At 35.3% G+C, this 27,764-nt stretch overlaps 1 protein-coding gene across 1 annotated transcript; it reads left to right on the forward strand.

The window, feature by feature from the left end:
* Positions 1-41: 41 nt before the first annotated feature.
* On the forward strand, positions 42-26,663 carry CD226 (CD226 molecule). The gene is made up of 6 exons (XM_032181119.1): positions 42-87; positions 439-771; positions 19,883-20,221; positions 24,348-24,459; positions 25,265-25,325; positions 26,580-26,663. The coding sequence occupies exons 1-6, from the start codon at positions 42-44 to the stop codon at positions 26,661-26,663; spliced, it is 975 nt and encodes a 324-aa protein (XP_032037010.1).
* Positions 26,664-27,764: the final 1,101 nt, after the last annotated feature.

Consider the following 27,764-nt stretch of genomic DNA (forward strand, 5'->3'; position numbering starts at 1 on the left):
AACCTTGTGTGCCAAAGTCATTGATTCCAGTGTTCTTTGAGATGGACCACACAGCTTTCCTTATTGTTGTTCTTCAGCTCTGTGGAAGTAAGATCCTTCCCCTATTCTTATCTTGTATAGTTTTATACTTCTATACTTCTATACTTCTATACTTTTCCTTTTCCTTTTCCTTTTCCTTTTCCTTTTCCTTTTCCTTTTCCTTTTTCTTTCAACATCACGACAGATAGGATCATAATTAACAAATGTATTACTGTGTGGTTTGTGCAAATGTTAACTGTTCAATAATGTTCACAAAATTATACTATCTAGGGTTAGACTTTATTTTTAGTGAGCATTTTTTTCAGAGTTTTGCTTTTGGCATTGTCAAAGTAATTTCTGAGTTTTACTATAATACATTCCCACAATGTTAATAGTGAAACTGAACTGTGCATGTTTTAGCCCATGCAGAAGGAAGGTTTGTGGATTCAATTGTAAAGCTTTCTGAGAAGATGAAACTGGAATGCATATATCCAAAAAAAGCTGTGATAATCCAGACATCCTGGATGAAACATAATGTAACTTATAAAGAAAATATAGCTGTCTTGCATGCAAACTATGGCATACATATTGAAGACAAATACAAAGGAAGAATATATTTTGAAAATGCTTCCAGAGAAGACAAGTCCTTATCTTTCATCAAGAGCACTTTTGAAGATGTTGGTTTTTATTTTTGCTCCATTGCAACTTACCCAGATGGAACTTGGGAAAAGGTAATAGAAGTTATTCAGCCAGGTAAGAATCTCTCTCTCTCTCTCTCTCTCTCTCTTCTTATTTTAATTTCTGTTTTATGCAAAACAGAAACATATGCCAATTCAGGATGTATCTGGTGCTGTATTTTTCTTTTCAATTATTCTTCACATAGAAATGGAGTAACTTAGGGGAAAATGACATGTCAGAAAAGAATTAAATTACTTTGACAAAAGGTCATTTTAGGAGAAGTGGAAAGTAGGGAGTGGAACTTGTGGAGCCAGACAGATGTTACAGCAGCCATGTGTTACATACCAGACTTCAGGTACTAATGTTCATTGCAACAGTAATATTTCCATTGTAACAGGGTTCTCTTAGCATTTCAGTCAGCTATAGGATCTCTACAGAGGATAAAATTACATCCTTATCGGAGGATAAAATTACACCTTACACTCATGGAGGGTAATGTATTTTTATCATAATGTTCCACAGTGAGGGTACCCTTGTCTCAAAACTAGGGTAGTTTTTTTCTAGCAGCTCCTCTCTGGTTGTCTTTTCAGGGAAAAAAATAAATAATAATAATAATAATAATAATAATAATAATAATAATAATAATAATAATAATAATAATAATAAACAACATTTAGGAATGGTGTGGCAACAAAATAAAGGGAAGTAGAGAAGAATAAATGAAGAAAAATGACCTTTTCTTCAAAAGGAGACTGTTCAAAGGTGGAAAAGGGAAGAAGGAATGAAAAGATCCACTTATGCCCATGTACTTTCTGTTCAGCTGCCCATGTACTTTCCAAAGGCTCTCTAATTACCTGACCACTCATCCTATTTGATTTCTTTTCCAATTCTATGAGTAACATGAGAAAGAACCCCTTTTCAAGTATTTTTCCATACATGCCTGTTCAGTATTAGTCACTTTACAACTCTGATGGAAGGTTCAAAGATTCCCTGATGATAGGAGCTGAGCTGTAATCATTAAGTCCTTAGAAAATCATTACACACAAATGATAGAACATTCTTCAGAAAGCAACTGATTTTGGTTATTGGTGTATTGATTTGATACAGTGCAAGTAGAAAGAGTCTGTATCTCTTTCCTATCCTCCAGAGTAAAAATAGACTTCATTCAATATTTTATTGTGTTTCACAGCTGGGAAAGAATGAGTTGAAAGAGAAATTTAGCTCCTACCTTTTGAAAGACGAGAAGATTAAAAATAAGAGTTCTCCTTGCCTGATCCCTCTCTTTCAACCTTATTTTCCCTGCACTTCTATTATTTCATTGTTACAGTTTAGTGGTGGACCTGACTCTTGTAGTAGATACCTAATTTAAAAAATGTTAAAGCTAGATTGTTCCTGCCTTCACCATTGAAGACTTCTGAAACTTGATTTTAGCCAATAATTTTGGTGATGGAATGGGAATCCAGTTCTGTCTTTCTATAGCTTTCCAGATAGCTTTCTATCTGTAAAAATGGCTACTTATCAAAGCAGAAACTAAACCACACACAAATTATTGGCCTAACTTAAAAAAAATAATAATAATTCTACCTCTCCTGAATTACATAGTTACATAAGGTAAATGAAATGATTTTTGCTGCTATAGCCCACTTAGCTTAGCCCCCAAATAATTCAATCATTCATGTGTAGATGAAATGACCATCTTGTGAAAGATTTAAGCAGGGTCCCTCATTGCAGGCTTCCAGTCAAGGTCCTTAACTGTGATTCTGAATGTTTGCTTCACTCTGGTGACGTTTTGTTACATAGATCTGGAGATCCTAATTGTTATTTACCAAAAGGAACAGGCAAACTAGATCCCTTATGAGGCTCTGTTCAACCTTAGTTCTGGCAGTGCTGAGCATTTCTTCATTCTGGTTTGATTTGGTACAAAATCCTAAAAGTTAGGTGCAGTAGAAGTCTACTGAAAGCTCTTGCCTTTTTTTTTTTTTTTTTTTTTTTTCCCCTGGTCAAAGCAGTACTGACCTCAGCTGTTTTTTTCTGAATGTGTAGGCTAGCATTAATCTGAAAGGGTTCAAGAAACAGGGCAGTGAGTTTCCTGTGGGATATTACCCTTCAGCCTAGCACTTCAGTTTGGTAATCCACTTACAGATTTCAGCACACTGTAACCAAAACAAAAAGTGGATCTGTTATCAGTTACATTTTTTTTTTTTTTAATGATAATGCAATACTGCTAAATACAGTATTTGGTATGCAAGATTTCTCTCTTGGGTTAAGCACTTTAAAATACAAAGCTAACCTCCCCATTTTCAAATATGTCTATTTAATCCTGCTAGAGAGAGAGAATAATGTTGAATAGAAATTAATCCTTTTCCATTTAGAGAATCAAGGTTTCTAAGAACAGGAACAATCAATCCTGTTCAGCTCCCAATAGATGTGCATAAACAAGGTCTTTACATTCACTGATCAAAAGAGAATAGAGTGTCACCAGAGAAGATGAAATATTACAACTACACTGCAAATTAAATATGTTATTAAAAACAGAGCTTGAAGAATTTTATTTATTTATTTATTTTTAACGTATTTATTATAGTAGAAGTGTTATTACTCAGACTTTATGTACATTTTACTTACTCATTCATCAGTAATAAATATTTTAAATTCCTTGGATGAGATTTTGTTTTGGCTTAATCAACAGTAAACTTCAATTGCACTTCCATACAGCCAGTATGCTTGCTGTATAGCAGTATAGCTTGCTGCTGACACTAGAAGTATAATTTTTCTTCTGTCTTCCAGGCAGTAAAATTAGGGTATTGCTGTTCATCTTTAAAGTTTGTATTCTGCACCAGGGAATTCAAGAGAGTGTTGAGAAATCTAAGTGTTTGTCTCATACATGCACGGGACATAAATGTTTTGTTGGATGAATGTACACTATTAAATAGTTAAGGTCCTGGAAAATGAGGTGTTTTTTAAAGGAATTTTATATCCTCTGGTATACATAAATCTGGCCAACATGCTAGAAAAATCTTTTTATAGGTTATTAAAATTGCTTTTGAATTGCACTGTTTTCTTTGGTTAGGATTTATAATTTATTGATTCCCAATAAACATCATAAACATTTTTTTTTCAGAAAAACACTAATTTGCCTGCACTACCCAGATAAATGAACTCACTGTAAAATCCATTTCTTCAGTTTACAATAGTTAATCAACAAACCTTTTAATAGACTAAATTTATTTATTTATTCAGGGAATTGCATGATATCTACTGTTTTGTAATTTATTGTTTTAGTTTTAAAGATCCGTTAGCTAAGCTAAAGCTGTTGCTGCCTTTAAGTGGATGCAACTTTTAAATTTCAAAATTCAACATTCAGAGCAAAATTTAAGCTTTCTCTGTTATATTAGCACAGATGAATTAAACTTATATTATTAATTTTTTTAATGTCAGTCAAAACTGAAGTCTAGTTTAGAATTTTTGTTCTACCTGGGCATTGAGAAGTTTCAGGATTTGTCTATACTGACCTGGTACTGTGGGGGACACAGATATTCCTGCCTATCTTAAATAGGTAAGTATGCCAATGATGTATTTGCAGCACAGATCTCAATGAAAATTTGCAACAGAATATAAACATGGAATCGAATTTCCACTGAGTGGAAATAAATGGAAATAATTACAAATGGCATTATAGTCACAATGGAGTTTCTTAACTAGATTAAAGTATGAAGTAAAATGTTCTGCACGTGGTAATCATATCTGCTGCCAGTTATGTAAATTTGGATAAAGTATCGTGGATTAACTTTTGCTGGCTTGTGAAAAAATGAATGCTTCTGCACTCAAACAGTTCAAAGTTGCTCTAGTGCTTCATTACTGTTAGTTAACAGAAGTCATGAGTCTGATTCTGCTTTCCCATGTTCTTGTATACAATTTTTAAAAATTGTGAATAGAAAGTCAGTAAAATTGGCATGATTCTGATTTGTCAACATTTTTTATTTGCATAGTAGGAAGGATCAAGTACTAATGCTAAATGAATAATGTCAGTTAGTATCTATTAAAGTACTATCTCTAGATCCAGCCACACAGAAATGTTAACAGGCCCCTGACACATTACAAGACCAATCAGATATAAAAGTTTTGGGATCACAACTTGCTTTTAAAGAAAGAAGTTTAGCATTTGAAAAACTTTAAGCAAGTCTCTTTTTATAATTATTTTGACATCTCTACTTCTTTCTCTTTAGCTTAAAGGTGTTTTTATAAATCAAAATTCCATCATTGTTACAATTTCTCACACAATTAAAGATGCTATTAAGTGAATAAAAGGTCACAACAGTTTAGCATTGTGAGAGTAGAACTACTCTCACAATGTACTACAGTAGTGCTGGAGTACTCTTATTTAGGACTCTGTTCTTGGATTACTCTCTGGACACTGAACACCTGTTCATCCCACTGTGAAGCTAGTGAACTAGCTTCATTTTCAATAAGGAAAAAAAAAAATAAAAAGTGAGAAAAGTTTAATTTTTGATTGGGAATGACTGAGTTTTCATAAGGATCTGAGATCCCAGGACACAGAGGAGGTTATAGTTTTCATTACAGAGGTCTTTTCCTGGTGCACTATCCTCATTGTATCACTGACAGGTGGAAGACCCTAAAATTGGTGATAAATCACCACTTAAATAATTTTTTTGATATAATTGTTCCAGCAAGTGTTTTATTATTATTATTGTTGTTGATGATGATGTTGTTATTATTGTTATTATTACTACTAGATGTTGTTTCAAATCAGTCCTGAAACTATTTTAGGCGATACAATAAAAATGTTAGGACATATTTTTTTTCTTTCTGCCTTAAATTTTGGCTAAGATTTCCTATGACATTCATGAAATACATGAGAAAGAACTCTCCTCGGCTGCAGAATGTTATCCTTGTTTTCTTTGTTGGTAGTTACTCAGAGATAGACAGAAAAGCAATAATAGTTAGGGCATAACAACTTCATATGTTATATAGCTACAGGATATTTTTACAAATAAATGCAATGCTGAAATTCTGTAACATAATTGCACAGAACTCAAGAGTACATTCTGCCACCACTACACATGATTATATTGGCTAAGAATAGTCTAGTTATCCCACAGGAAGGTATTTGCCAGCTGTGTGAATCTAGTGCTTCTTTTATTCTGTAGTGTAAGCATACATCCAATGGTTTTCAGAACAGAATTCAAGAGCTTTTTTCTCTTAATATTCCTACATTTTTATGATTCACAGCCACTCCTACATTAAACAAATTTAACCCATGCTTTCAGAGATAACTCCTTCTATAATTTTTAAAAAGGTGTAAAGATTGTGTAGGAATTGTCATTAATCACAATATTTCACCTTTCTTAATAAACAGTTTAAGGGCAATCCGTAGTTCCTTATGACTGAAGACTGATTTAGTACCATATATAATGTGAGGAATAGAGAGTGAAGTGAAGTCACTACTAATGGAGGAAACATTAGAGTTGAAGACACCATGCAGGGATTGCCGAGTACCAAAATGATATTATTTCATACGTTTACTGCGCAGAAGAGAAAGCATTTAAGCTGATGATTTTTGTAATTTTATTGCAGATAAAAGAAAGTTGAGGGAGTGGTGTACACTACTGATCTGTTGGTCAGGTGTGTAAAGAGGTGTGTGTTTGACTGTGATCTCTGATGGCCATATTAAATACCACAGTGCTCAGCTGGCAAGCTGACCAAAATTAAAATAAAATAAAATAAAATAAAATAAAATAAAATAAAAATAATAAAATAAAATAAAATAAAATAAAATAAAATAAAATAAAATAAAATAAAATAAAATAAAATAAAATAAAATAAAAATAAAAATAAAAATAATTGCCAGTCTTGTGCCCAACTGTAGGAAAGAGGCAGCAGGAATTCTGCAATTTTTCTTTCCCTTTCCCTTTCCCTTCCTTTCCTTCTTTCCTTTTCTTTCCCCCTTTTTCCCATTTCCCATTTCCCATTTCCCTTCCCTTCCCATTCCCCCCATCCCATTTCCCCCCTCCCCCGTTCACCCTTCGCCTTTCCTCCTTCCCCCTTTCCCCTTTTCCCTTTCCCCTTCCCCTCTTCCCTTTTCACCTTTCCCATTTCCTGTTCTTTTAATGATAAATTTTTGCTGTTTTCAGAGAAAGGAGACATTTCCAATTGCAGTCTCTGTCACTTTGGAATTAATAATTGGATAGTTTTAATTTACAAAAGAATTGAAGGAGGTGTTTTCAAAATTCCGTCTTTGTACTGTATCTTTTGTCTTTTCTTGTTTTGTCCAAATATTTCCTCACCTACAGACACCTGCGACATTGATCTATTTGTTTAAGTGATCCTTTACCAGACCTGTCCTCAGTCCTTTGGTTCTTCTCTCTTCAATTCATCAGTACAACAGTTACCTATCTTTTTAAAAGTTTTATGAAAGTATCAATTCACAGAAAAATGATTTTGAGGAATTATTTTGGCCCCTTATATTATTTATTCAACAGAAATGAAGGTTTGCTCCTATCATCCTGTCTTGAATATCTGCCTTTAAGTTCTTGGTTATGTCTGTTCTTTTTCAGCTATTCTTGTCCCCATGGAGCATTATCATTAAGATATATATAAACAGGAAATGTTAAGACAAGATCAATAGACAATTCTTTGGTTCAAACATGTTATTTCCTTATTATCTCCACATCAAGATCTTAAGAATTCTAAAAAGCTGAAGTGTATTTGGGTCTTGTTCCAAACTTAGACAAATAAATTAGTAATAACTCACATGTAAAACATCATCCAGGTACAATACTTTCTTGAACCTATTGGGTTAAATTTAGACTTGCTACTTCAAACTTTTTTCCTACTACACTCCAAAATGTGTAATGTCTGTTGAAGACCCATAATATGCCATTACTGCTTGGTTATAGTTTTGGACCATCATTGCCCATGATGTTAATCTTGCCCTTTTCTGTATTATGTTTATGAAAGTACAAGACTTTTTTTTTTTTTTTTTTTGTCAGATGCTGTTCAGTGCAATACTTTCCATGTTACCAAAACGCTGTATTGATTACTCTTACACAACTACAAACTATCCTCTGATTCATTCTACCTTGAGAAATATTAATAAATACAGATAGCTTTGTGTGATTTATACATCCTTCAAAGCCACTTGGCCCTGTTAGTACCTTGTCCTCTAGGTACCATTGCATCAAAATGTAACAATCCCTAGACTGAGGATATTTAGGTTTCCATTTATTGTATAACCATTATTTATTATTTATATTGTGCATTTTAAAGTTAACAGAATCAGAGATCATAGAATATACTGAGCTGTAAGGGACACAAAAGGTTCTTTGATATAAACTCCTGGCTCCACACAGGAGCACCCAAAATTAAACCGTGTGTCTGAGAGCATTGTTGAAATGCTTCTTGAACATTGACAGGCTTGATATCATGACAATTTTCCTGAAGAACCTGTTTTATGGTCCAGAAACACTCTCAGTGAAGAACCTTTTCCTAATATCCAGTCTCAACGTCACCTGATGCAGCTTCATACCACTCCCTAGTGTCCTATCTCTTGTCACCAGAGAGCTGAGAACAGCACCTCCCCTTTGTTTTCCCTCATGAGGAGGCTGTAGGCTGCCATGAGGTCACCCCTCAGTCTTCTCTTTTCCAAGCTGAACAAACCAAGTGACCTCAGCTGCTTCTCATAAGTCATGCTCTCTAGACCCTTCACTGTCTTTGTTGCCTTCCTTTGGACAAATTTTAATAGTTTTACATACTTATATTTTGGTGCCCAAAACTGCACATAGTACTTGTTGTAAAAGACAATACAACTCACTCTGAATGTAGTAATATTTATAAAAGAATATTTATAAAAGGCAAGTAAACAGCGCTGGGTGCGTGGGGAGTCTATGTTCTACCAACATGCACACACGAATATCAAACATTCTAAATATACAGAACATTGCTTTACATACTAAACCCGAGTATGCCTATACGTACGTATAATCAGGAAAGGTAACAAACAATCCTTTAAGTTCCATGACTTAACAGTCTCCATTTTCCATTCCTTTTCTTGATTACAAATGAGTCTCCATTTTCCATTCCTTTTGAACAATATGTCTTGCTTTAAGTTGTCAAGCAACTCGGTCTCCAGGCCTTATGTATCCCGTTCTTCCCGGATCGAAGAAAAACATATCCGTCTCCTTTTCAAGGCCAATAGGGCCTGGGTCAAAAGGCACACCAGGGGGCGTAACAGCAAAAGCCTTCGATGACTGCAGCAGCAGAGGGGCCGGGCCGATGGAGTAGCAGTCGGAAACGAGCCCACAGTTCCCTCGCTGTCTGGCAAACCACATGTTTCTGACAGTGGCCCCACATGGCTCTTTAAGGCCCCAGATATTGCTCGCCAGGTGCCGAGCAATTCCACTGCAATCTTGTCGTTTTTAGTTGCAGAGTCCCACACCTTGACCTCAATTTAGTCCCATAATTCAGGATCATAAACTGTCCGATTGTTAATAAGGAGAATAAGCTGTAAGGTTACCAGGACAATCTTTGTTTCTAAGGACGTATGATTCCCCATAATGTGCAGCTCCTTACCTTGGGCAGTTGTATGTGCAGGTCCGCATCTCCCAGCTTGAGCTTCTTCCCAGCTCCGGTGCGCCCATTTCCAGCGACTTTCTGTACGAGCTTCTCTGAGCAGTTTGCTGAGTTTGGCCAAACCTGTCTTCATGAGGCAATCAACGTACCTGTTCCCGTCCTGGTCTCCGTTCTGTTAGCCTGCTCCTCTTCATTCCTTCTTTCTGCCTCCCCATTGACGACATAACTTCATTACATAGTGTTGCCTTTTTTTTTGTTTTTATCCTGAGGACAGGCTCCCCTCTTATACCCTTCTCCCCACAGCAGTTCTTTTCAAAACAGCTTTTCATTGGTCAAACAACTTTGCAAGTAACAGCAACAGTGAACACCCAGAAACTTCCATGCCTCAATGGCTGGAGAACAAGAAACCCTGAGACTGCATGGAGTCTCCTGAATCACCCTTCTTTGTTCCCTCTAAACTCTTTTACATTCCTGATGGCCTCATCGTTAAGAGTCTGATGTTATCATCAACCACAGGGCTTTCCGACCCCCATGGCTACACTCCCAAATCTCCCCCTTCTTTACTAATATCAACCATTTTCTCGACACAAATTACCACTCCATATATAACATACTCAAGATGAGTCTGTACCTGCACACAGCAGGACAATCACTTCTTTCAACTGGTTAGCTATGCTGTAGTTATTGTACCCCAGGATACAGTTGGCCCTCTGGCTGCCAGAAGACATTGTTGACTCATATTGAGTCAACTGAAATCCCTATATCCTTCTCTACAGGGCTGCACTCTGGCCACTTTTTCCCCAACCTATATGAACACCCAGGACTGTATCACCCCAGGTGCAGAATCCAGGACTTATTACATTTCATATGGCTGGTGAATGCCCAGCTCTCTAAATCTATCAATATCTGTCTGTAGGGCCTCCACCCTCATCTATCTATGACAATCTGGTATTTTTCCACTTGTATGCACCATGTCTTTGCCACACATCTGGATAGAAAGTCAAAAGTCTTCATCAGAAAAAAAAGTGACATATAAAATGAAAACTGATATATAAAATGAAAGCTACCGTGCAATTGTCAGACCAATGTTGTATGTTAATTTACAGGAAGAGTGGATATACTTAAAATTGCCTTCAATGTTTTTGTTCTGTGTTTATTTTCCTTTCAAATCTGTTGAATCTGACCAAGAATTTCTATATATTTTGAATCTTATGTTTGTTTTCTCACTAGCTTTATTTCAGTTAGTTGATAAAATATTACTAGTTTGACTTAAAAAAAATGTCATGCTGTGCTTTAACGGGAAATATTCTTTTGACATTCATATTAACTTTTACGTCTTGTAATGTTAATTATGTATAGCTGCATAATTGGTTTTATTGTTAAATTGCTTGAAATTATTTTTTTTTCTTAAATTTTTGAGTAAATTTGTCTTTCAGTTAGTTACTGACAGTGGATCATTTGCTCAGGAGATGTGCTTTGCTAGCAACTTTGAATAACTTCTTTAATAAAGTATTTAAATGCCAGATGTACCATAAAGTACTCCCATACTTTAAATATAATGATCAACCTCTTCTGTGACAGCAGAGACAGCTTTTCTATTCTTAGCTAGTGTGGTGATATCCATGCCACTCAGCACTTACTTCTATATTAATGTTCTTCTGCCTGCCAAAAGCAGTACGTTGTATAGATTTTTTTTTTCAAGTACCTATTCACCTGAAATAGCTTGCTTTCTATTTATTTCTGTCTCAATTTAGATTGTGATTCATAGGTCTACAGTGAAAAATTATCATCCCTTTAAAGCACATGGAAACAGGAACAAATCCTGAGGGATCTTCATTCCTCAGCTCTTAGACTCTGAGATGCCCAGAACAAGAACTATCTCTGTATTTTACAAAGTGTCAACCACATTATCAGCACTTAATTAAAAAGAAAGAGGACGGAGCCAAGGGAAGCTGCCTTTTCCACACCTCTGCTGTGGTTATTGACCTGTTAAATACTGCTTTTCTTTGTTTTTATCTTCTGTGAAGAACTAAGGGCTGGATGTCCCTTCAGTATAAAAGACTAGAAACAAACAAACAACAACAACAAAACACACACACTACTTCTTTGGAGAAGAGTAGAAGGAAAAGCTTCCCTTCCAAAGGAAAAGCTTTGATCAAAAGGAATTACAGAGCAGTGGAAAATTCAGGCTGGAAGAGACATTGCACATTCATCTTATCCATCTCTGTATTCTGAGGAAGAATATCTGAATAATCTCTAACTAATTCCTATGCTGGAAATTTATGCATAATATTCTTGCATAGTCATTCTAGTGCTTAACCAGTCTTGCAGTGAGATTTTTTTTCCCATTACATCTAACCTAGGTATCTTTTATTTAATATTGAGCTTATTCACTGTAGTCCTTCCCTTTGAAAACTAAAAGGAAGGCACTCTTATTGTCAGACTTCAGTCATCTCTTTGTACAAACAGTTAAGTGTTATACTTAGATCATGATTCTTAATTTCCCCACTCATGCTCATTAGAATTGCCTCCAATTTGTATATTACCTTATTAAAATAAGATAGCTAGAATGTTCCATCTAAGGCCTTAACATTGCTGAATGAAGCAGAATAATTTCTTTGTCTTACATGTACATGGTTTATATACATGATAAAAATTTCTTTTGGAAATTGATTTTGATTCTATCTAGCTAGCAATCAATTATAACATCCAGAGCCTTTTAGCCTTTTACTCAGGACTTTATTATTATTATTATTATTATTATTATTATTATTATTATTATTATTATTATTATTCTCCTCTCCTCTCCTCTCCTCTCTCCTTACCATTTTGAATGTCTGGTTGTTTCTTAAAACTAGTAGTAGTACTCTTACTTACTATGTTTTCATCAGAATGTACAATCTTAAGGAATAATGATAACATTCATTACCTATGAAGAGTGGTGTGCTTTTAACAAAATAAGATACTTTTGAAGAGTCATTTTATCCATTCTCTCTGAGCATTGTTTTAATGAACATATATTGCATGTTGGCTGGATACTATAGTTATTATCTGACCTGCTGCTGTATGATAATTTGGGGATGAGTCTCACTTCTGATCTGTTCACCTGTTGACAAAACTTGCTGTCTGGGGAGGTTTACTACTTACTAGATCTCGATTCAGTTGTTGCAGAGAAATTGCCATGGCTTTCTCTGTCATCAGACTCCTACCCCCAACTGCTTTTCCACACAGGCACCAACAACATGGCAAGAAGAGACCAGGCATGACTACATGGTGCTGGATGTGGTGGTCAAGGACATGCATGGCTTAGGTGGTGTCTTGATCCTGCAGATGAAGGGAAAAGTCCCAAGAGGGAGGGATTGTTTTCTGTGGACCTGATGGATAGCTGGTGTTGACAATAAGGTGTTGTCTTTTATCACCATGGACCCTTTTTGAGGATCAAGGGATGTTAGGAAGAGACAGGATCCAACTGAGCAAGAGGGGAAAAAACATCTTTGCCAACAGGCTGTTCAGTCCCAAACTGAGGAGGAGATCTTTAACAGGAATGACAGGAAAGAGAGATGACAACCCACAAATGAGCAAGGCATTGGACTGAGTTGACAAGACAGAAGGATGACTACCCTAAATGTATGCACACAAATAAGGAAATGCTGAAGGGCAGCACTGGGGGGGGCGAAACTCATACCTTTCTGTAAATCAGAATGACCATATGAAATGTTTGTACACCAGTGCACATAGCAGGGGGAAAAAACAAGGAATCTGAACTATGTGTGCAGTTGTAGGACTAAGATCTCATTGGGATCACAGAGAAGCGGTGGGATGGCTCACATGACTCAAGTGCTGCGATGGATGGATATGGGCCCTTTAGGAAGTACAGGCCAGGTTAGTCTAACACCCTATTTGAGGGTGTTGCCCTTTATGTGAGAAAGCACAGGGAATGCAGAAAGTTCTGTCTAGCATGGATGACAAGCCATCTGAGAGATAATGGGCCAGGATTAGTAGGCAGACCAACATGGGTGATGCTGTGATGGGTGTCAGCTACCAACATCCTTATGAGGAATAAGTAGATGAGACCTCCTTCAGACTGCATCCTGCCATTTTCCAGACCTCATGAGAATAAAACTACCTGGTATCTATGGAGGGGCAACACAGAAGAGCACAAACATTTCTGGAGGTTTCTGGAATGCATTAATGATAAATTCCTCCCACAGGTGATTAAGTAGCTGATGAGAGGAGGCAGTCTGCTGAACCTCAGACTTACAGAAAAGGATGAACTTGTGGTCATGATGATCAAGGGCAACATTTTCTGCAGTGGCCGTGTGGTGCTGGAATTCATGATCCCATTTAAAAATGATAAAACTGAAAAAGTAGGATCACAACTCAGGGCTTCAGAAGACCAGACTGGTCTATTCAGAGATCTGCTTAGAAGAATCCAATGGGTGATGGAGAAAAGGGGGCTGGGGGAGATCTTGCTGATTTTTAAGTATAGCTTCTCTTAGCATTACATCCAGACAAGCAGGAATTGAGCAAAAATGCCAGATGGCCTGCATGAGTGAACAAGATCCCAACTAAACTGAAGCATAAAAAAAGAGCATAGAAGAAGTGGAAGCAGTGGCACGTAACATGGCAGGAACCTTGGAAGATTGTCCAAGCATGCAGGAATGCAATTAGGAAAGGAAAACCAACCTGAAATTAAATCTAGTGGATTTTTTTGTTTGTTTTTTAAAAAGTATTCCCCTGTCTCTATAAGCCAAGAACACTTTATCTTCCCAGCTACTAATCCCCAATTCTATGCCACTGCAGGAATCACTGTGAATTTCAACTTAATTATAATTTCAATTATCTCTGGTATCAACAATTACTTCTGTGACACCCAGATCTAGATCCAAGAGTTTTATGACTTTAGGGTTTATTTCTGCAAGTGTAAATGTGATAGATGAAATCTTGAGGTAATGGAATTTGGAAATCACTATAGGATGCAATTGCAGGGGAAAATAGAAAGTGAACAGTGACGGTTTTAAAACATTTGAAATTGAGGAGATACAGTATTTATATAGGACAGAATAATATTTTATTTGGAGAAATACATGTTAAGTTATGGAATGAATAGAGGTAGGTGAAAAGCAGAAGGTAAAAGGAATTACAGATTCAGATAATTAAACTTCCAAAATACTCTGAAGAAAATTACTGAGACGTGATCAATATTTTAAGTTCTGATTTTTTCCCATCTGTAGAACCTCTTTCTACTACTTATATTTCTAATGATGAACTTTTCTTTCAGCTGGCCTGTCAGACAGGGAATATAATTTATAACTTACTAAAAACAAAAAGAAATGGAAATATTCAGAGTAGAATGTTGATGATACATTGATTTCTTTTATTTTTCTTACTTGGCACCAAACTGCATAACGAACTTATTGTGAAATACTTCTCCACTACAGTTTCAGTTCATGAAACAATCCATTAAAAGTACTAAATATGTTCTGAGATGCAGGGAAACAATGACAACAACAAACACAAAACAAACAGAAAAAAACAACCCTGTACATCTTCATGTTGTGCTCCAGGGCATTATAACGCTTGTGAGGCTGTATATACACTGTCCACTGACTTAACCCCTTTGACTTTCCCCCCGAGAAACATCAGAGGGAATATATCTAAAAATACATTTGCTCTTAGGAGCCACTTTACCTTTTCACACCCTTTCTCTCCCTCTCTCCTCTGCTTTTTCTGCCCTATATGACTTAAAATGTGATGTCCTCTGTTCTATGGGAGATGTGAGCAGAGAGGCACAAAATACACACATGCACATGCTTGCATGCACGTACACACAGACACACACAGAGATGTTGTGACATACAGTTCTCCAGCATAATATTTATTTTCATCCACAGTGAGAAAATATGGATCATTAACAATAAGTGAAGGCTGAGCACAGTATCCTATGCCATTTCTAGATATTCATTGAACTGCTATTGTGGGCAAATTCCCTTAATTCTGAACTGATGAAATTCCTGGAGAAGACAAAAATCTGAAACTGTGACCTCTTATAGTTTCAAGACCTCCTGCAGTCAAGTCTTATGGTGATGCATTTTATATTCTTTTCATATGATTTCTTTCCCAACAATCAAGTTTTTCCTTGCTCAGAAATGTTTGTACCTACTGTACTCTCTCTCTCCTTCTCTTTGGCTTTTTTCTTTCTTTGCATTGCAGGTAGCTAAAGTTCAGTTTAAAAGAGTAAAATTACAACAAATGGTGGTGCAATATATGCAAACAAACTGGAGCAGATGAATTAAAATCACATGCTGTTTATAACTTCATGCAGAATTATTAATTGGTACAGACAGATTCACCAAATTGTTACACTATTTCACAAAGTTGTTACAATATAACAACTTAAATGTATGTCTTAAAAGTATAGGGCTATAAATACCTTCATTTTGACTTCTGCAACCTGAATAACTTGCTGTTGGAAAAATTATTTTACTAGTGCTGTTTTTTGAGTCCGATTGTAGAACTGGTGCCAGTAGCTCATAAGAAACTAAGATCTTTATTGGCCCAATGTATATAATAGCTATGTATCCACATTTCCCTGCTTCATCCAAAACCAGACAAAACCATTTTTTAAGGACTCAACAAAATTGCATAGTATGTGCACACAAGATGTTAGTTTGGGAGCTAAATGCAATTCCAAATATAGCCTACTGCGAAAGGGTGAAAAGGCCATTCTTGAAATATTTTCTAATCTGAAAGTTGATTTTCTTGGTGCTAGAAAGCCCTGGAAAAAGTTTATCTGCAGAAAATTTTGAGACTCTTTTTCATCTGCAGTTTATTTTGTCACTTCCTCTTAGCAGAGGAAGACAATTGTTCTAGTACATAAACCAACCTTAAGCAAACCTGGGAATCTATCTCTGCCATAGAGCTAAGTTAGCTTTGCTGTTTTGAAAAAATCTGTTATGGTCATTTGTTATTTCTGATGGATAATATTCCTTCCTAATGGTAGCTTACTCTGAAGATGGTTCTGTTATCATCAGTCTGAGTGATATGAGCTTGTCCTGACTTTGAGGTACCTCAGAGCACATAGAAAATACCCTTGTGCTGGGATGGTTGGAGCTGTGCTGTAACTCACCATGTTAATTTCTTGTCATTGTGTACACTGGCCCACTGGGCAGCAGCAGCTAGTGTAGCTCTGTATAACACCTCCACTGGTGGTGCTTAACCACAGAAAAGCAGAAACATGCAAAGCCAGAAAAATGCCTAAGTCCTTCAGTACATCTCAGCTGGATTTTGACTTTCTGATATTGCAGTACAAATGCTGAAGCGTGATATTTATTTATTTATTTATTAAATATGGTTTTAGATCAGAAAGAATTTATGAAATATTTCTGTAGCCCAGAGTGAAACTCTGGAACCTTGTGTAAGATTAAAAATCTGGAACTGGTGAAACTCACAATGAATGGTAATTAAAATGTCACATATACTAACTTTAAAAATGAATAATCTAGCTGAAAACAAGTCTAAATATTTAAGTAACTTTCCAGTGAAGAAACACCTCTAGCTCGAGACCAAAAGAATGAAAAAAAAAAAAAAAAAACCAAAAACAAACAAACAAACAAAAAACAATATCAGAAGTGGATAAGACAAGAACCACAAATAGAAAGTCTGAAATTTTCTAACCAAAAGAATGAAGACCAGGCTTTTACATAACATTTATTTTGATTTTTAGTTCCCTGCTGTAAGAAAGAAAAAAAAAAAAAAAAAAAAAAAAAAAAAAGCTACAGAATTATTTTATTTTCCCTCCAAAATGGAATCCTGAACTTAATCAATTTCTGTGCTGCAGAATTTCTTTTCAGTTTCTTGAGCCTTTAAATCCTAGGAAGTTGGTTTGCACTCATTTATACCTCTATATATCTGAGATTTACTTTCCAAGAAATATATTGAAATATTATGCTTTTAAAAATATAAAAGCTTATTTTTCTCTCTTTGTATTTCTAATGGCCCTGAACCATATGGAAATATGTGTAGTTGCAAAATATGATGTGATAACAGTATGCCAAGAGATGCGAGGACGGTATCAAATGCTGAGCATTTCTTTATAAAGCAGAGGTAAATGTGCCTTCCTTAAGTGCTATCACCTCCTACTCCTTTCTCTCCAGGAGGAGAGATGATGTGGCCATGGCAGGGGGCAGAGCGGGCAGCAGCAGCTGTGGCCAGAATGAGCAGAGAGATGGGGAAGTCTATTTTTATTGGAAGCAATGTTATTTATTTTTTTAGCATTATTGAAATGTTGACATGGTGTATCACCTTGAGATGCGTGTGTGCGGGGGTGAAGCTATGTGGGTATGCCTTTTTCTTTTTTCCATAGAAGTATTTCTCAGAGCGGGAGGTTCTCAACCCACGCGTACCAGGCTGAAAGCAAAGAAACTGTGTTCAGAAAGATGCTAAATAAAGCAAGTGGTTAAACAGAGGAGAAGGAGGATGAAAGAACAGTTCTTATGTAGGTGTCAAAATAAAAATGGGACAATTGCTTAAAACAAAAGCCTGAAACACTTCAGTGTACTTGGAAAATTTAATTAGAAATATGTAGGCCTTATTCCCCACTGCTTGTGTGTTGCATAACAATTTAAGCTGTGCACAGCATGATACTGTAGGGATGAAAGTGATTTACATCTTTTATCTGGAGTGCAAATGCCTGAATTTTGCTTCATACTGTCAAGTAAATTACACATGTAAAGCAAAAAATAAAAATATAAATAAATCTGTCAGAATGTCTGTGAAAATAATGGCAGAATGTGTAGTGGCTGAGAATCTCAAAAATATTTATAATTTATTTTTACTGTTCCTACATAGTTGTCCTTATTAACATATTACTTATTATATGTAAATCCAGCAAATTATATAAATATATTAAGATTTGTATCCTAGAAATTCTTCACTGAAGTTGTAAGACAACCTTAGATTTGTAATTTATAGGTTGCAGAAAAAAATATATTACAGTATTACATATTGTTAGGAAACTGGGATATATTTTTAGGCAAATATAACACAGAGAGTTGACTAATAAATTAAAAGACAGAAGAGATTTTCATGATTGTAGTGGAAAATGTAGACTGGACAATTGTCAGAAGTCACAGGCTGCCACAGTGACTTCCATCCTGTCAATATGAACAGAATCACTTATTCCTAAGTGAGGGTAGTATTCCTATTAAAGACAGTATACTTGCTCACATGAAAGCCTGTTACTCTTTGCACCTAACTTAGGGTGTGAGCTAGGTCACCCTGTATCGATGATTTCTCTGGTACCTACGATTTTGACAGCTCTAGCACTACAAGCATTCAAAGCAATATGTTTTACAAGCATTTTTTTTTCTTTTAGATTTTCAATAAACATAACAAGCAGGATCTAGCTCAGTACTACAGTATTATGTTCTATCCAGACTGCTACTGCAACCATCCTATCCATATCTGGCTATATCTTCATTTTAAAACTTTTTTTTTTTTTTAACAGTTTTTGGTACATTTATTGAATGTCATTTTTTTTTTCTATGCAATTTCCTAAATTTTCCGTTGCTGCTTGCATTTTTTACCTTACATAGAGGAAAACACCTACTAGTGTAACACCTACTAGTACCTACTAGTGATATTTTTCACTATAAAGACAGATAATGAAAGTAGAAACTTATTGAAGAGCTTAAAAGACTGCTTTTACAGTGTAGGAAAAACAGTCAGATTATTAATCTTTTTTACCAGTGAAGTCTTCAAAAAGATGATGGTGCTAGTCCTAACTTATGAGGTATATGTATTACGAGGATGCCTTTAGAAACCAATTGGCTCTTTAATGCTTTGAATATTAGAAACACTGACAAGCTTTTTACTGAAGATATTTTTTGTTATTTACTTGATTTTAAAATGGTGAATGCTATTACTTAAAGTAATAACTCAAAGCAGAGAAATTTCAGTCAAAATTATTTGAGATAAGAATATATCTATGGGTGAAGTCTTGAATTTATTTGTAAGTCTCCTTTATTACTATAGCCTGGCTATTGCACATGTTTTTCCATAATATGTGGGTGGTTAAGAATATTTTTTATTAAAGTGGCAAGATTTGAGAATTAGAGTTCATAGGCTGGAATGTCCTGTAACATTACTGATACATATTCTGAGGGTCACGTCAAACTACTCTCTTTTTATAATCAACGTGAAAGCAGAACAAGACTATCAGAAATTTTATTAGACTGGCCTCATAATTTATGCTGTAGAATATTTGCTGAAACTGTTAATAAAACATAAATATATTCAAACATTGTAGAAATAGGCTTCTTGCAATGTCAGTAAAGCCTCACAATTCTATACACACTGTTAGGTCTAGGTAAGCACAAAAATAAACTCATAAAGAGGTATAAATGTTATTTTTCAGTATTTCAAATGATTTGAGTATCTTTCTGCTCTAAGTCAATTTCATTAACATTTTTGCTATGCAGGAAATGTTAATACAGAACTTCCATTTATTAATTAATTGCAGTTTTTCTTTCTTTCTCTCTCTCTCTCTCTCTTTTTTTTTTTTTTTTTAATTATTATTTTTTTTAATGTTTTTCAGCTGGTACTTTTGAAATATCTGAGAAACAAAATAATCCTGTATTTACCAAGCCAGGAGAAAATGTCACTTTTATTTGTCCTTATAACAGAAGAGAAGATTCAGTTCAACAAGTGATGTGGGAAAGGATTAAAGCAGATTGCATAGATACCATTGTCCAGTGTAATTCAGTAGGAGGGCAACGCTTTGGTGCAGATTTTAAAAAGCGTGCACTGGTGGATTGCTCTGATCAAGCAAGCTCCGTGATTGTCATTCAAAATGTTTCAGACTCTGACTTTGCAACATATCGCTGTGTGGCTACTGGAAGAAACAAAACCTATGTGATGAGTTTCACCATGCTTGGTAAGTAAAGAAGGTAGTAGTAAATGTTTCCACAGGCAGGACCTTCTGAGGTATTAACACATTTACCTATATGAAATCACACTTCATAACACATTCAAATGAGCAGTGGCAAAGTTAACAACCAATCTTTTTTCCACAGAAGAAAGCTGGTTTTAAGGTTGTCTGATCTCGTTACAGGACTTCACACCTGCTTGTGAGAAACTGGTTTGATGCTAGGAAGCAGACTCTTCAGCAAGGGGTGCTCTCCTGGAGATGTGGAGCAGTCCTCATTAGCACAGGGTACTGTGTGGTACATATCTGTGTCCCAGGGGAAAGACCTATCTTCCTACAAGAGCTAAGAGCACACTCTTGTCCAAAAATGGAAAAAAATGCCTTATTCATGTGAGGAATTTCTTTTGGGGAGCAGAATATGTCTCCAGGTTTTGCTGTGAATATTGTCATAGTTTGATTATAAGTAAGCTTAGGTCTCCGTATGTAAACACATAAAATTGGATTGCTCAAAATGTGAGCTGAATCCCTTTTAGTTCTATTTTTATTTATTTATTTATTATGGCTGGAGAAAATGACAACAAAAGCAACAACAACAACAAACAGAAAAGGCTCAGTTTTAGTTCTCTGTAGAATGGATTTTGAAAACATGGTTCTTGTACCACCACAGTTCCTCTTCTGTTGTAACATTCAGGTGAGCTCTCTGGTGTCTTTGATACTGCCTTTGTTAGTGATAATAAATAAAAAGCAGACAACCCTTTGGCAGCACTAAGAGCTGTGGCTTGAGATATAAAACTGAATATGCTTGATTGTTACTGAGAATGCACTCAGAAAGAAAATGTTTATCTGTTTTACTCTGAATACTCGGCCACAAAAGTCCATGAAATTCAACAAAATATGATAAGAATTATCAGGTGTATAATTCCTCTCACCTCCAAAAATTTTAAACATTCAAATTTCAAAATATTGACAACTGCATTCATATAATTAAGCACATACAAATTGTAGAGCAATGAAAATGTTTACTCTGAACATAGTGCTTCTCATAACAAAACTAAACCAAACAATGAGTTGCCAGGTAATAATAATAAAAAAATGTCCTACCTATGCAAATTCTTTTACTAAAAAACCAAACCAAACCCAACCAAACTTCAGTTTACGTGCTTCTTTTGATCTTGAAGCAAACCCTATTTATCACTGTTGATTTTAACAATATCAACATAGTTATGCATGTTTGTAGGAGAAAAAAATAGTGTGAAACCATTGAAGAAGCTGAAGTATATGAAGTATAGCATGATTCAAAATATACATTTTCTACCTTTTAAATGCTCTGCATTATCACACGTTTTTATTTATTTGTTTGCTTGCTTGTTATTCCAAAAGAAATGAGGTGTCAAAGATTCCCAATTATTTTTTTTGGTCTTTAAACATTTCGAACTGTTCCATACATGACTAATAGTTCCATGACGGTTATGGAGAAACAGTAAAGATAAGGAGAGACAGGCCAGGTGTCAGCTCCCATAGATCCTGTGAAGCCTCTCACAAACTCAGTTACTTACTCTGCCTTGATGTGGCTTGAATGAAAGAATGGTAGCAGAAACTTGATGCGTACGTTTATATTTGATGTGTATGTATATATTTTTGTGTATGTTCTACCAGTCCAGCCACTTCATTTTCTTTGTCTTAGCATTACAGTTAAGCCTCACTGTAGCTAAGTTAATACAAATTCATACAATTAACCATCTTTTTGGATTCACCTATTCTGCAAAAAAAAAAAAAAAAAAAAAAAAAAAAAAAAAGAATTACATAGCTGAGCTCCATGCAGAATTTAGATAACTGCCTATAAGATCCAGTTATTCCTCAGGAATATGGAAACTGACTAATAGTAAATCTGTCCTTTGAAATTGTCATTTTTCTTCCTAAATCACATATGCAACTTATGTCTAAAATGGGTGATAGAGAGCTGTTTGGGTCTCAGAGCACTGACCCACTGAGACAGGGCACATAAATTGCCTCCAGTATTATTTTGGCTGTAATGGAACCTTTCCATCTCCTGATACTTTCAGTTTTAGAGAACAAAAACCAAATAATCAGAAAGATAATAGAACAGAATAAGACTAATCCAACATCGAGACAAAAGTGTCAGATGAGATGAAAAGCAGGGGACTCCTTGACCAATCACAGCTGTGCCATGGAAAACAGACACAAAATAAGGCTAAAGTAAGGTGTGAGGAGAATCAAGGTGGGAGTGAAATTAACTTCTTTCTTCCTTCCTGAATTCTTCCTGTATTAACGCAAGATATAAATCTGTGCCTGTGGGTCTCTCAGTGAAGCACTTTTCTCCAAGCATGAATGCCTTTCACTTGTGGGCAAAATTATCTCAGTGATGTTTAGTTAGCATAGCTTACATGCTAGACCAGCAAGGAATGTGACAAGCTACATGAAGATCTCCAGTGCAGTTCAAATCTCTTGTTGGTACAAGTAACTGTGTCTGCCTCATCAATGCTTCCTCCTCAAAACCAAAGTCAGGGCATTGAAGGTTGAAAACCTTCACTCAGAAAGGTTTCAGTCCTGGAGAGCAAATCCCAAGGCTACAAAACTAGGTGTGGCAGCTGGAGGTGGGATATTGTTCTAATGCTTAATAGAAATTGTACTCCTTTCAGCATATCACCTTTGATGAGAACATGAGAACTAAAGAGACACATAAAAAGCCTCTGGCATATTTCTGCAAAATCTTGAATGTTATGTTAAAGGAAGTAATTACAACAGGTTTTGTACAGTTAAACAAACAAATAAACAAAAAATGAAACAAAATAAAACATAACAAGCCTCAGGAAAGCTTTACTCACTTCAGATGAGAAAAGGCAAAAGGACTTTGAGTTTTTATTACTTCTAAAAAAATCTAATGATTTTTCTCATCCAAATTCAACTGATAGCTGATAATCCCAGCTCTCAAACTCATTCACTCAGAGATCATTATCTTGACCTGATAAAACCGAAGGTGAAATGTCATGAAAAGAAAAATAAGGTCTGGAATGCTTAGACAGCTGGATGGGATGCTGCTGAAGTCCAGAACTATTCAAATTCACCCACCCTAGATGATAATTAAACACAGAATTTTTAACAAAGTAGCTAAACTTTTAAAATTTCTGTTACTTAGAGAGGGTTTTCTCCCTATTTCTGTAAATACTCACTGGCACAGGTGAAGGTTTTCTGTGGTGGGTAGCCAAACATTTAGAAAAAATACATAATATATTTTTTTCAAAGTTGGACACATCCACATGCACTAGCCTGTCATTTCAAGGGTGTAGCAACTGAAAACATGTTGGGAGTAAGGTGACTTTATGTGTAACCACATAATACAACATACAACAATACAAAAACACAATAGAAAAGATCAGTTTGTTACCAGTCAGCATTCCGTACTGTGTGACATACCTTCAGCATGTAATTTCTAAGATAATTTTCTTTCTTTTATCTTTCCAGGGAAAAAAAATTATTAGTATTAGACTTTTCTGTAATCAGTGTTTTTTGTTTTATTCCTACATGCTGAGAAACTGAAGAATATACAGGAAATATTTATTTTTCTGTACTTAACTGAACAGAGTCACTTTTGATGCTTACCTCATCAAGATCCTATCACATAGGGTCATTTGAGACTGCTAGAAGTTGGCAAGACCATCTGGCTAAGATTTGTGCTTTAGAAGCTGCTATTGCTAGCCACAAATCCACTATATACTGTAGTGCTTATTGCATGCTATTTGTGATTGTTTGCTTTCTGTGCTATTACTCTCAAGTCTGAAGACATCTAGTGCAGAGATGCTGCAGAAAAGAAGGAAGTTGTACACTGTGGTAGGCTGCAAAAAGCTGTTGAAATTCTGTGGTTAAACTTCTTTTTTTTTTTTCATACTGCTGTGCTGTGTTCATTCACCTTTGGTCATTCCAGTCACAGCTTCTGTAAGAGTTAGCTCAGCATAACAATGGCATTTTAGAAATGATGAAATGCTTGTGAATTCTGAATATTGATCTTGAGATCCCATGTGTCTACATAATTGTTGATTTTCAACTTAATCTGTTATGGCAACTTCATTATGATTTATAAAAAATACTAATAATATTTATTACAATTCTATTTTAGCAACTTGGGATCACAAACGGTTTATTATCTACATAGCTGGAGGAATATCAGCTGCTGTTTTACTGTTAGTTTTCCTATGGATTATCTTCATCGCCACTGCTTATGACAAAAAGTGAGTAACAAATCAATTTGCTTGATACAGTGGCATGAATGTATGAAGGTGTTAACAGCTCATCTTCTGCTATCCTCTTCAGAGGATATTAAAAAAAAAAAAAAAAAAAAAAAAAGCTAGTTTTGAAAATTTGAAAAAAAAACAACTAAACAATTCTTCAACCTATGATAGAGATGACATTTTCATTTCTTTTTTTTTCACACTAAAAAATAATAAAACAACATAAAAAACAAACAAACAAACAACAACAAAAAAAAACACCTACAGCTTACTGAAGTTCCTTAGTCAGCTAAATGCTTACATTGATACTAATTGAAACATCATGCCAAAGGTGATTTGTCAAGAATAACATAGGCTTAGGCATAGGCTGTTCATGTTTTATGCATAAACAACATATGACATCTTGATGTTTCTACATCTTCTAGCATTTTATATCTACTCTCTACCAAATATATCGTAGTTGTCTGATCCAGAATCTCTGCTTCCAATGGAAAGAAATACTGAGCAGAAAAAAAATACATATATTTCTTCTCCCATTACAATATATAAAGTTTCTGGAATTTGTTGGCAAGTTATTACTGAATAAGAATGTCTTTTTATCTGTGTCCAGGCCTTTACAAAACAGTGCTAGCATGTTATGGTCTGCAGTTCAGAGAAAAGGCTACTTGGATTTTATTGGTTTTGGTGGACAAGTAAGCTATACCACTGTTATCTCTTGTATGCAGAAATTAGATAGTTTGGTCTATACTATCATTCATGGTGCAGTTTGTTTCCATTATGTTTCTAATGGAATGTGTGCCATCAGAAAGAAGAGAAAGAGAATAAAAGAGGCCTTACTAAACCCTTTGTACTCTACTCAGACCAAGGTAAGATCATCTGGAGTTTACTCATAATGTATTTTGTATATTTCTTAACATCTCTTCAGTATCTGATGCTTGGCATAACTTTTAAATAAGGGATATATCCCTTAATTATCTTTTTTTTTTTTTTTTTTTTAAATGCTTAATGCATTTTTTTTAAATGCATCTAATTATATTGAGATGTGTTTCATGTAGCTCTTTTGGTTTTGCTGTCTTTTATACTATTTGTGTATTGGCAGTATCTTTTTTTTTTTTTTCCTCAAGTAACTACTTGTAAAATGGAAGCAAAAAATTGAATCCTGTCATAGCATTTGTCTTTACCTATTCAACTTCATTGTAATTTGTTGGGACAACTGTTTGAGTGTTTCTCCTTTCTTTTTCTACTTTAATAATCAATTTCTTGAAGCTCTGTTACTCTTTTTGTCTTAGTGATCTTATTCAAGGCCTGAAATTTACAAGTGGTAAGGCAGGATCCAATTCTTCTGCTTCTGCCTTGTATCTTCATACCCTCCGTCATGGTATGAGGTAGTAATATTCTTAGGGAAATGGCCCTTTCCTCACAGTGGTGTGACTTTAGCTTTCCATCTGTTTCCCTCAGACAGCACTGCTGTATGACTCTGCATACAGGTCCACTGTAGACAGGGACACATAAAGCCCTTTGACCTCCTAACATTTCAATTTATCTCATTCTGCCCCTTTGGTTACTGTTCACATCAGAATGAAGCTCTTCCTAGGGTAACCTTACCTTAGGGACTACTAATTTTCTTCAGAAAGCATCTTCCGAAAAAATGACAATTAATCAAGGCACCATCACATTAATTACACGAGTAATTCTTAGCATGGTCCATACCTGTAGAGAATTTATGTTTTAAGACTGACATAGGTAACTATTTCAGTATGTGAATTGTGTACATGAAAAGGAGGCATTCCATTGATACTGATACTTTACCAGGCATCTGATGTGGAATAGCCATGAAATTTCCTTGAATCTAAAATTTATCTCTAGGAAACAAGAGACCCCCCCACACAAAAAAAAAAAAAAAAAAAAAAAAAAAAAAGAGAGAGATTGATGGCTGAATATTTTCCAATAATAAATCAGTGTAAAATAAATGTGTCATTTTTTTTTTCAGTCATATCTTTTCAGATCTTTTTCAGAAAATTTCTTCTACTTTTTTTTTTTCTTTTCTTTTCTTTTTTTTTTTTTTTCTGTTCTTCTAGAGCGTTAATGGTTATGAAAGATGTAATTTTTGTTCCCCATAGAACACAGAAAGAAGAGAAGAATCATTACCCAATCAGACAGAGGAGATTTACATCAACTGCATAAACCCGAGGAAAGACCATTAGCTTACTTCTTATGGATGAAATAACCAAATTCAGTCAACAAATTTGCATGTTGGATTTGCTTTGCTTTGCACTGGTGGGCTGCAGAAAATTCAAGTCACTGCCCAGGCTGCCCCGGCTGGACAGCATTGGTCCCTGAACCAGCCTGGATGCGTCTGTATAACATGACAGTCTGCAGCATCAATGTATCTTTTGATTCATAAGTAGAAGTGAAGATTTTTTGTATTTCTAAAATTTATTATTATTATTTTACCCAGTAAGTGTACTTATAATAATTTTAGAGCAACTATAACATACAGAACAGAGGTGCACATGTTTATATAACATTAATTTTGTCTGAGAAATAAATGTCTGAGAAAGCTGTGTGAAAAGGTGAAAATGAAAATATGCTCTATGTTCTCTGTATCCATGACTTTCAAATATCAAATCGAGAGCTTTATGGAATAATAAATATCCATTATTTTCTGCAAAGGATGTGTTATTATACTGCTGGGCAAACAGTACTATTCAGCTGGCAAAAGCAAATGTATCAGGGATCCTTGAACCTAGATTTAAAAGTATGAAAAGAAGCTTTCTATCTGACAGCTGTGTGGTTTTAAAGGCTTCTTGCATGCAGCAAAATTATTTCAGCACTCACTATTTGGGGATGGAATAGAAATATAGCCCGTAGTCCACACGCACACCCACGCGCATGCATGTGCACACACACAACTTTTTTTTTTTTTCTCCCCTCTCTTTAGTGCCCAGAAGAAAGCAAAACATGAAGACTCTGTCACTGTCAAGTTATATTTCATAATAATTTATTATAAGGTTTAGTTGCACAAAAAATAAATGAGATTATGGAAGATACATGAATAAATGATGCAAAGCAGAAAAGGCATGATTGGGAACATTTACAAAACAATACATGTGTGGTTTTATATGCGCATATGTATATATTCTGCTGAAACCTACAGAATAAACCACACAGAAATTGAACAGACAAACAAACAAACAAAAACTCCTCAAACAAACAGCACTAGAAGGCAGACCTGAGAATTAAGATCTATGCATCTTATGGCATTTTACAAACCTGCTGTATTACTGAGGATGGAATCCCAGTAG

The sequence above is a fragment of the Aythya fuligula genome, chromosome 2, assembly GCF_009819795.1.
Source record: "Aythya fuligula isolate bAytFul2 chromosome 2, bAytFul2.pri, whole genome shotgun sequence".
Lineage (NCBI taxonomy): Eukaryota > Metazoa > Chordata > Aves > Anseriformes > Anatidae > Aythya > Aythya fuligula.